Source organism: Gloeophyllum trabeum (genome assembly GCF_000344685.1).
Source record: "Gloeophyllum trabeum ATCC 11539 unplaced genomic scaffold GLOTRscaffold_00003, whole genome shotgun sequence".
In the NCBI taxonomy this organism is placed as follows: Eukaryota; Fungi; Basidiomycota; class Agaricomycetes; order Gloeophyllales; family Gloeophyllaceae; genus Gloeophyllum; species Gloeophyllum trabeum.
In genome coordinates this window covers 3039183-3049184 of record NW_006920412.1, presented here as the reverse complement: position 1 = coordinate 3049184, position 10002 = coordinate 3039183, and the positions used below count along the sequence as shown (strand labels likewise).

The window sequence follows — 10002 nt, the reverse complement described above, 5'->3', positions numbered from 1 at the left end:
TGATGATCGCGCATCAAGGCCACCACTGCAGCCTGTGAGGGCGCATAGGGCGATGCACAGGTGAGCGAGGCGCAACGCGCTGCAGCGAGTTACCGCGCAGACGCAAGCTGCCTATTTGGGCTCATAACCTGATGAAGAGTTATGGAGGCAGCAGCACGCACAGTGCGCCCTACACAACTCACCTGTATTGGTTGGATGCTGTAGCTACTGGTAAAGCTCGTATAAACGACCCTTGTCATTAGGCAGCAGAGCTGTAGGGTTTATATACACAGTGGCCCATAGACTGACTAAGCTACGTGGAATATCCCTAATCCTACTGAGCTCCACCTATGATGTCACTGACCCACATGAGTTCCGTGCCATTGTACAATAATGGAATATACCAGAATATTCCAGAGGGTTCCGGTATGTTCTGGTACGTTGTAGAACCTGGCAGCTAAGTCAGCGCCTAGTTCAACAAAGACTGCATCGAGCGGGGACGTGATCCGAGCGTGAACTGACGGGTGTGCATATGCCGTATGCGCCGTTCGATGAGACGCTGTCCGAGTCACGCTGTCACGTTCTGAACTCATCATTTCGCGTGGGCGCCTCTGATCATTTCATTGACGCGACCTACTACTATCATTGAGGGGGTTCTGCAAAAAGTATCGAATTCGGCCTGTAGCATTCCGCACACTTGACGGATTCTTACCGGATCTTCCGCATATTGTGTGTAACGTAGTGATGAACGTCCTCATTATTTTTGTGCATTTTTATGCAGCCTGTGGAACGAAGGAGAGAGATGCCGGTTCATGTAGGGGGTTCTGCAAAAAGGTGTCACATGCGGTCACAGTGGGATCTCGCCGCGAGCGATGTCACGCTTTTGTCACGACATGGGCCCGGGAGATGTGCAAAGTTGCCTCTCTATCTCGACATGCTCGTTATTTACTCTATCGGGCTGGTGTATTGTACTATAGACAGCGTATTCATGATACGCCAAGCCATTCCACTGCAGTCCGTTGAGAGCATCACGAGAGATCTAGTGGACACTGTTTCTTTCCCATGGCCTACAGGACCCATTTTCTCTCCCTCTCTTCAACCACAGCAGACATTCCCATTCTGACTTGGCAGAGGTTCTATTCTAGTGTATATATACCTGCCTGAGCTTACCCAACATTTTTTGGTTGAGTGTGGAATGAGATATAAGGGGGTGAGGGGGTTCTGCAAATTTTGCAGAACCCCCTCAATGATAGTAGTACTACGTCCGAGTCGTGAGTCAAAGGCCGGCATCGGACACGCTTACGTCGAGTCATCCCAAGTTTAACTTGAGTTGAAGCTTGACTTAGGGTGTGAGTGGCTTCGGCTGATCAATGTGTGCCCCGAGTAATCCCATTGCTGTTCTTCCTCGCTACGAGTATCTTCATTCTCTCTTGTCCGGGTCATGATAGCCAGCGAAGAAACGCCTCTGATATCTTCAGCTGAAGATCCTGTCGTACAATCTGAAACAGATGACATCTTTCAGCGTTTCACCCCAGGCAAGAAACGAGCCATCCTGGCTCTAGTATCCTGGTCGGGACTGCTACCCTGTACTGAATCACCTCATCATGCGTGTCCAGCCAATCCCTCTGAACAGCTCTCTAGTTTTTGTCACTGGCTCGTTCGTGCCAACTATTCCTCAAATCGCCGAGGAGTTTAATTCATCAGGCTCTGTTATAAAGTGAGGTTATTCAATGTCCTTTGTAGCTCGCAGCTGACCGATTCTTGTAGTTTATCCGTAAGCTTCGCCTTGCTTATGCTTGCCCTCGGAAACCTCATCTGGGCGCGTTACTCAAGCTTCTGTAAGTGTAGTACATGCACCGGTCCGGCAAGGACTGACTTGGGCATCTCTTAGATGGACGAAGACCAATTTTGGTATATTCGCTCCCGCTACTTTGTTTCTCGGCGTTGGGCGTAGCTATTGCTAGAAGTGTCCCCGAGCTGATTCTGTGGCGAATGCTGCAAGCCTTCGCAGCGTCCGCCGGAATGTCGGTCGGCGCCGCGGTGATCGGTGACATATATCGGCTCGAGCAGCGTGGTACTGCAATGGGAGTGTTTTTTGCCGTGCGTACGGTCTTTTCCTGATCTGCTTGTGAATGAGCATGTTGGTAATTTCGGCTGATTGCGCGGGCAGTCATGTTGCCTCGGTCCAGCATTAGCCCCGTTCTGCGGCGGCCTGGCAGCTTACTACGCTTCCTGGCGAGCTATGCAATACGCCTTGTTCATAAGTGCTGGGCTGGCCTTTCTGTTCATGTACGCGTTTCTGCCAGAAACGGCCCATCCTGGTACCACGGGTCTCCAACATCATCTGCGGGACCAAGGTTGCTGTGACTTGAACTGGAAGTGGGTATGGTTAAATCCTCTCAGCTCATTACGGTATATAAGGTCTCCCAATATCCTGGCTGTGGTAAGTGGTTGATCACTCTGCATACCACATCTGATTATCGAGCGGGGTAGACTCTGGCTTGCGCTTTCACCTTGATTACAGATTATGGTTAGTCTTTTACCGGCATGATCAAAGGCTTGAAGTCTCACTGGATATAGTTTTGTTGATTCCTCTATCATATACAATTGTGAGATCGTCCTTTTCAAAGGTGGTATCCTGTTGATGGACTCGGACAAAGGGCGCGCACTACCACATAAAAAACGAGGCTATCATCGGCGCTTTCTTCCTTCCGGCAGGACTGGGTAACATTGGTGCGTTCCCCTTATGGCTACTCTGGGTAGATGATCCTGACTGGCAAGCAGTTGGGTCCCCACTGGCTGGATACATGTCGGACAAAATTATCGTTAAATGGCGAGTTAAACGAAACGGTGAATGGCTGCCCGAAGACCGCTTGAGGGCAGCGATCCCTGGGCTTCTCGTTCTCGCTCCTCTTTCCATCATCGTCAGCGGCCTGATCACGGAGAATATACCCGGACTGCCAGGAATCATTCTCAATCTCTTCTGCCTGTTTATCAACGGCGTTGGGGTGCGCTTTCAATCACGAGGATATCAGGTCGATTCGAGTTGACGGACGTATGTCTACCTAGATCGACACCGTCTTTAGTCCCTGTTCGGCATATTTCGTAGACTTGCTGCATTCGCGCAGTGCAGAAGTAATGGCGGCGTCCATGTGTGTTGACCCGAGTTTGCACCCTTTCAGTACTGATACCGTTCTCGCTCTAGGGGCGTGCGAGCGGCCGTACTTGCTGTAGCTTCAGCGTGCGTTTTGCCCCTGATCAATATGATCGGAGTAGCTACGACAAACACGATATTCGCCTGTTTCGCCTGGATTGGTTTCGGGTGCGTGCTTACATATTGAACACGGCTAGCGATACTAAGTGCTTCAATGCTGATTTTGCACGCGCAGGCTCCTATGGTTCACGATAAAGTATGGTGACAGAATGAGAGTTTGGGTGGATGTCGGGTATACACCAACCCATGATAGCTGACCATCTCGGCACTTATAATATAGCACACTTGAGGGACTCGGGGCAAATTGGGAAAGTTCCATGCGCTCGAGCCTTGTCGTGACCAGGTCGAGTCTCCGCTAGAAACAAGGATTGTCCCAATCAATCAAGCATATCTTGAATGGTAGATACTGGCAGCGTCGGACGTTACAGCTGTGGGTGGCAATACCGAAGCAACCTCGCCGCAATCTACTACCGCGAACATATTGCGCATGCGTACTCGTGAGTGCCTCCCGGAGCGGAGCGCGGCTGGTATCATCAATGGAGCACAGACATATCCAATATCGTCGCGGCAATGCAGATCGTTATTCGAGCTTCAACACCACAAGGACGGACATGGATATCCAAGCTATGGGCGCCTGCAGACCTCATCACTTCACCGAAAGCTTGATCAGGCTTGACCACGACGACAGATCCAGTGAAGTAGTTTCGAACTACACAGGTTCTCTGCCATAATTCTACCACTGTCCATATCACAGTCATTCGCAGTTCGATTCTACTACTAGCCCTTCTCTAGAAATTAAATCCACCCAGAAGTTGGACCATTTTTCTGGATTCCGATGCCGACATACTTTGTAGGTGGCCTTCTGAATTGATCGCCTGTCGACATGCAACGGATGCAAACGACTGTAACCAGCTACGGAATCAAAAAGTTTATTCACTCTGCGTCTCACATGCGAATTTCTCGGACTTGGGAGGGCCGCCTGCGAAACGTACACTGCTTCAACCACAGGTTTCGCTTAGATGTCGCTTATAATGGTCTTCGAAGCCATTGCTGTAAGACCAGGAGGTGACAGACCCCAGAATGTCCCTTATGAGCTTTCTGCCGCTGGTCCCACTGGGTCTGTTTAGCGCTACGCTTCTACTCTCCTATGTGCCTGGTGGAAGTGCATCCTTGACTTCGAATCTGGACACGCGGGCCGGTAACAGCAGCAGCATCCAGTGGGGATCCTGCGGGGAAAGCCACGACGGTTTCCAATGTGCCAACGTTTCTGTACCTCTTGATTATAGCAATGCAAGTGATACAAGAACAATCAGCATATACGTCGCACGACTTCCGGCGTCGAACACCACACACAGGCAAGTGCTCTGTTGCTGTTCTGTTGTGCGGAAAGTGCTAAATGACTTTGGTCCAGGCTGGGGAGCCTCTTCATAAATCCCGGAGGGCCAGGTGGGCCTGCAATGAAGCTTTGACATCTATATGCTTACAGGCCCTGCTAGGCGGATCTGGTTCCGAATTTGCCTTCGACAGCGGACCAAATATCTCAACGGTCCTCAGAGGTACCTTATTCCCGTCTTCACCAAGCACTCCTTTGCATGCCTGACTATAGTATATTGTTAAGGCCAGTACGACATAATTGGATTTGACCCTCGCGGGGTCATGTCGTCTCAACCCTACATCTCCTGTTTCAGCAGCCGGTTGGAACAGAACATATGGCTCCGTACAGTCCGTAGCATGACGCTGAACCTGCCGTCCACCATAGCACCAGAAGTCGTTGATGATCTCACAAGGCAGTTTACTACCCTCGGAGCCAGCGTCTCCTCGATGTCGGCTCAGTGCTACGACAGAGTCGGAGACTTTATGCGTTTTGTAGGTCAGGGCGCCATGCTCGCGCATGGAGAGTAGTCGTTTAAACTGCATTCATAGGTACTGAAGCTGTGGTGCATGACATCGACTTCATGTCGAAAGCGTTCGATGGCGACGACGCGCCTGTCAACTGTCAGTTCTAGATCTTGTTCATACCATCCGTCTAATTCCACATGCTCATACCCACTCCGACAGACTTTGGCACGTCTTATGGGTCTCTGCTTGGGCAGTACCTAGTGCAGATCCTCCCTCCAGAACGCATCGGCCGCGTCGGCATTGACGGAATCCTTGACCCGGAACAGTGGTCCAAAGAATCCACGCCGCTCTCCCGTAAGACTCAATTTCCTCTACGAAGCCCCATCAAGAGATATGCACTAAACCCCCACAGAAACCCGCGAAGTCGGCCCCATCCTGCAGCACTTCGCCGACACCTGCGCCTCCGCCGGGTCCGCCTGCGCGCTCGCGCCCCTCTCCTCCACACGGATCCTCGCCCAGATCAACCGCACGCTCGACAGCTTGTACGCCGCGCCGCCGCGCGTCACCACGCTCGTCTACCCCGCGTACATGGATGCGGGCATCCTGCGCAGCGTGCTGTTCAACGGGCTGTACAACACGCAGGACTGGCCTGTCCTAGCAGAGCTGCTGGCCGAGGCGTTTGCGGGGAACTACACGCGAATATTGCGCGGCCGTCTGCCCGCGGTCGACCCCGCGGACGGGGCGCGCCCGGACACGTCGCTCGCGGCGGAGCTCGCCATCGCAGTGAGTGTCCCTCTCCACACATACAATCATGAATAATGTTTTACTCACACCACGCAGTGCAACGACGCGGCCCCAGTGAGCGCCTCAGATCCCGCGACGGTCGCGCGGCAGAAGGCGGAGCAGATCGCACAGGCGCTGGAACAAAATTCGCCGCAGGTGGGCGAGAGCCCGTTCGCGGTTGACCTGTGCGCGTACCTGCCCGAGGTGCAGCCCTCGCGCAGCCGGTACGGCGGCGCGTTCGGATTCGCGAACGGCACGCTGCACACGCCGATTTTGATCCTCAGGTCCGTCTCGTTACTCGTTCGTTATCCATCTCATTTATCCCGGCTAATATGCGTTTTCCTTTTCGTTGTGCGTGCGTGCATATAGCCAGACGTACGACCCCGTCACCCCATTCTCGAACGCGCTGAGCAGCCTTGAACGGCTGGGGAGCAACGCGCGGCTCATCCAGCAGGCGGGCGGGTACGGGCACACGGTGCTCGCGCAGCTGTCGGACTGCGCGGCGGGGCTGCTGCAGGCGTACTTCGTGGATGGCGCTGTGCCGGAGAGCAGCCATACGGTTTGTCAGGTTGATGAGCAGCCATTCGGCGCATAGGGCGGGGTGGGCGGGGCTGGAATGCATGGGGGGGGGGGCAAAATGGCCATATGACGGACGTTGTCAACGGGCAGCAGAGGCTGGCGGCGAATTGCATATTCAAAATCTCACTTACTCAATGGGACTGCTGGTGTCTGAACGCAGCATGTCCGCACATGCAAGACGCTTTGACAAGAGAATGAGAGAGCGTGTCCGATACTCCGTCAGACACAGCATGAAGTGAGTGCCTCTGGCAGACAGCAGCCATGATGAAACGCAGGTGTCACCTCTCTGTGATCCGAATGCGCAACCCATTTACCGCGAGCGGAGTGGAGGACGGCGAAATCGGCGCACAGGTTCGGCTGCGGGTCGCGGTCAGATAGCAAAGTTTGTCCAGTTGTTGTGGGCAATGGCGCGTGATGCAAACGAGAAAAACGCTACTGTTTCTATGCGTCGAACAGTGGATCTTTCAGGTGCACACCAGACATTAGGGGTTGAGGTTGTCGGGACACTGACGCGGTAGATATCTGCGTAAGTCTCTCGGCGGTCACGAATACGGTAAACTCAGCATAGCTTCACGCGTACGTAGCCTGTCCTGAGGTTGCAACGCAAGCAGGGAACAGGCAAGTGCGGTCATGATTGCTGTTACATCCTCTCACACGCTGCTGGTATACGGGTCAAGCCTGTCCTTCGAACCTAAACACCTCCTCCAGCTCCTGCTAGCCCGTCAGTCCCCCCTCCCTCCAGTGAGACGCACAAAACCCACTTACCGTCCACCACGGCACCTCCCCTGCGCTCCCCGTCGCGCCCTCATTGAAACTCTCCTGCATCCCGTCCGTGACCTTCCACCACCGCTGCGTCTCGGGGTCCGCCGCGATGCCTGCCATATCCTTCGCATAGTCCTCACCGGTGTACTTGAAGGTGGCGACGAGGAGGTTGAGCGGCGGGTAGTGGTAGATGGAGTAGTCGGCGATATGGTGCCGCTGCAGCGCGGCGAGAACGCCGGGCCAGACGGCGGCGTGGAGGGCCTTGTATTCGGCGACGGACTCCGGTTTGAGCTAGGAAGGGACTTGGGTTAGAAGGAAAGCAGATGGGGGGAAGGGGGGTCGTGCCTTTATAATTTGGCAAACACGTTTGGAATGCGAGATGGACATGGCAGCGCGGTCTCTCGTCGGGATTTACAGTGAGGATGTATAGTTTGGAACTTAGGGGGCTCAGTGCAGACTGGGAGGCTTATATGCTCTCGAGACTCGAGCATCGTCGTGACCAGCAGCAGCGGACCGATGCTCCGCTGGAGAATTCAGAAGACAAACAAGCCAGATACATCCGTCAGAGTCAGGCGGTACTCACAAATCTTATTCTGAATCAACCTCGAGGTATTATCTGACACCTAAAGCAACGTCGAATGTAACAGTTGTGGACGGTACGAGAGCTGCCTGTCCTCGTATACCGAGTACGGGTGTGTATGCGTACTTGCGCTCGATTGTCTCCCAGAGACAGAGCGGAGAACTCGCAACGTCCATCCAACGTAGATAAATTCAATGTCGTTGCAGAGAAACAAACCATTATTCGAGCTTCCAACATCCAAGGATAGAGATCCAAGTGACAGCCTCGAGCTCGTCGCCAAAGCTCGAGGACGACAAGTCATTTCGAACTCCGCCCCAGCTACAGCAGTCGACGTCCACGAAACCCATCACCAGCCCCGCACCAATACTTCCGCCCTCTCCTCCTCGTCCCTGTCCTGTCTCTTCCCCTGTTCATCCTTGCTGCAGCACTTTGTCTCGTTTCTTGTAATCAATTGACGCAACAATGGCCGAGGGAAGCAACTACGATTACTTGTTCAAGGTGTGCACGCGTTCCGAGTTCAGTAGGGTGACACGGCGTCTCATGTCCTGTCTGCGCTCAGGTCGTCCTGATTGGAGACTCTGGTGTCGGAAAATCGTGAGTGCTCTCCTATACACCTACTGCAGAATGGTCCTCTGACACACGCATGCCTTGTAGCAACCGTATGTCTTCCGCGACCCAATGACGGGATGAAGGATTGATGTATGACGGGACAGTGCTCTCGCGGTTCACGCGCAACGAATTCAACCTCGAGACAAAGTCGACCATCGGCGTCGAGTTCGCGACCCGATCGATAAACGTCAACGGCAAGGTCGTCAAGGCGCAGATCTGGGATACCGGTGCGTAGCGTCCCTTCCCCCACCCCTCTCGTTCCCTCTCGTTCCCGCTATGGTCCTGTCTCATCTGACCTCCTTTTCGTTCTACAGCGGGCCAGGAGCGCTACCGCGCCATCACAGCAGCGTCAGTACCTCTTCCTCTTATCCCTCCCTCATCCCCTTCTTCTTCTTCTGTCCTATCCCTCCTCCCTTCCTGCTACCCTCCCCGCCACCTCCAAACCCCATACTGACCCCATCCCAGCTACTACCGCGGCGCCGTCGGCGCGCTCCTCGTCTACGATATCTCCAAGCACGCGACCTACGTCGACGTCACGCGCTGGCTCAAGGAGCTGCGCGACCACGCGGACTCAAACATCGTCATCATGCTCGTCGGCAACAAGAGCGACTTGAAGCATCTGCGCGCGGTGCCCACCGAGGAGGCGAAGGCGTTCGCCGGTGCGTCCTCTCTCTCCTCCCTTGACTTGTGTGCGTGAATGGGGGCTGATGATGTGGGTTGTGGGTTGTGGGATTAGCGGAGAACGGCCTGTCGTTCATCGAGACTTCGGCGCTGGACGCCTCGAACGTCGAGGCAGCCTTCCAAACCATCCTCACCGGTGCGCTCCCCTCCCCCTTGCTTCCTCACCCCTTTAGTAACCCATCCACCCTTCCCCCAGACATCTACCGCATCGTTTCAAGTAAATCGCTCGAGCAGTCCGCAGATGCCATCAAGGCCCCCACAGGGGACACCATCACCGTCACGCCCAGCGTCGACACCACCCAGCAGCAGGGCGGCAAGTGCTGCTAAGCGCGTTAGACAGCGGAGGGAGATGTGGATAATTTGGTTGTAATAGCTTGGGCCAGCAGGACTGCAGCTACGGTATGTTCTATGTGGATCAGACACATGGTTCGTTGTATATAGGCTATGCTATGTTGCGATTCTACTGTAATAAATTTGGTATTCTTTGGACACTACAACAGCAGAGTATCTCTTACCAAAAGATCCATACTTTGCAATCCTCTCTTCGACAAAACAAAGTGCACGAAAAGCAAAAGGGTTTGTGAGGGGCACGGCCCACTCGCACGACAGACGACTCGTCCTGGTCTCCTAAGACTAACTCGGCGGGTCCAGCAGGTTGCAGAATTGCTTCCCTGGCCTGTCATGGACCGATTATTCCATACTGAGCCACGGCTTCCGCCGCGGCGAGTGATGGTCACCAAGTTTTCTGGAGGGGACGGTCTTGAACTCGGCGCACGAGCGGGGAAACCCGTTGTGACTTCAGACCTCCTCACATTCCCGGTTTGGGCCGCTACAGCCGTTACACCATTGTACATTGAGAAAACAGTGGTGAGATTGCGTTATGTAGCTTTCGTACTTTTACGCACGACACATGCTGCATAATGCGGGCAATCCTCGCGGAGAACGCTCGCCCGCTGGGACACGTTCGTCGAGCACG

General features: G+C 54.1%; 4 protein-coding genes across 4 annotated transcripts; 3 read left to right on the top strand and 1 right to left on the bottom strand.

Annotated features, from left to right (window-relative positions):
• Positions 1–1404: 1404 nt before the first annotated feature.
• Positions 1405–3320, top strand: GLOTRDRAFT_73215 (MFS general substrate transporter; the record flags this gene model as incomplete). The annotated part of the gene is made up of 11 exons (XM_007865590.1): positions 1405–1565; positions 1621–1696; positions 1747–1817; positions 1871–2079; positions 2150–2422; positions 2473–2509; positions 2560–2588; positions 2640–2712; positions 2764–2987; positions 3049–3131; positions 3185–3320. The coding sequence occupies exons 1-11, from the start codon at positions 1421–1423 to the stop codon at positions 3318–3320; spliced, it is 1356 nt and encodes a 451-aa protein (XP_007863781.1). The 5' UTR covers positions 1405–1420.
• Positions 3321–4273: 953 nt separating this feature from the next.
• GLOTRDRAFT_92006 (uncharacterized protein) lies at positions 4274–6410 on the top strand (the record flags this gene model as incomplete). Its single annotated transcript, XM_007865589.1, has 7 exons — positions 4274–4410; positions 4605–4639; positions 5117–5188; positions 5252–5386; positions 5445–5815; positions 5873–6099; positions 6185–6410. The coding sequence occupies 7 exons, from the start codon at positions 4274–4276 to the stop codon at positions 6408–6410; spliced, it is 1203 nt and encodes a 400-aa protein (XP_007863780.1).
• A 527-nt stretch (positions 6411–6937) lies between these two features.
• GLOTRDRAFT_137307 (rhamnose mutarotase) lies at positions 6938–7543 on the bottom strand (the record flags this gene model as incomplete). Its single annotated transcript, XM_007865588.1, has 3 exons — positions 6938–7105; positions 7160–7447; positions 7520–7543. 3 exons carry the CDS (start codon positions 7541–7543, stop codon positions 7067–7069), a joined length of 351 nt encoding a protein of 116 aa, XP_007863779.1. The 3' UTR covers positions 6938–7066.
• A 544-nt stretch (positions 7544–8087) lies between these two features.
• On the top strand, positions 8088–9517 carry GLOTRDRAFT_120283 (ras-domain-containing protein). Its single transcript, XM_007865587.1, has 8 exons — positions 8088–8234; positions 8296–8330; positions 8391–8395; positions 8450–8572; positions 8660–8693; positions 8811–9004; positions 9082–9162; positions 9223–9517. Exons 1-8 carry the CDS (start codon positions 8199–8201, stop codon positions 9351–9353), a joined length of 639 nt encoding a protein of 212 aa, XP_007863778.1. The 5' UTR covers positions 8088–8198; the 3' UTR covers positions 9354–9517.
• The last annotated feature ends 485 nt before the right edge of the window (positions 9518–10002 follow it).

Excerpts from the sequence above, each read along its gene's own strand:
- GLOTRDRAFT_120283 (XM_007865587.1), top strand. The coding sequence starts at position 8,199 with ATGGCCGAGGGAAGCAACTACGATTACTTGTTCAAG. Across the intron at positions 8,694-8,810 it reads TACCGCGCCATCACAGCAGC|CTACTACCGCGGCGCCGTCG; the intron begins GTCAGTACCTCT and ends ACCCCATCCCAG. Across the intron at positions 9,163-9,222 it reads CTTCCAAACCATCCTCACCG|ACATCTACCGCATCGTTTCA; the intron begins GTGCGCTCCCCT and ends CCCTTCCCCCAG.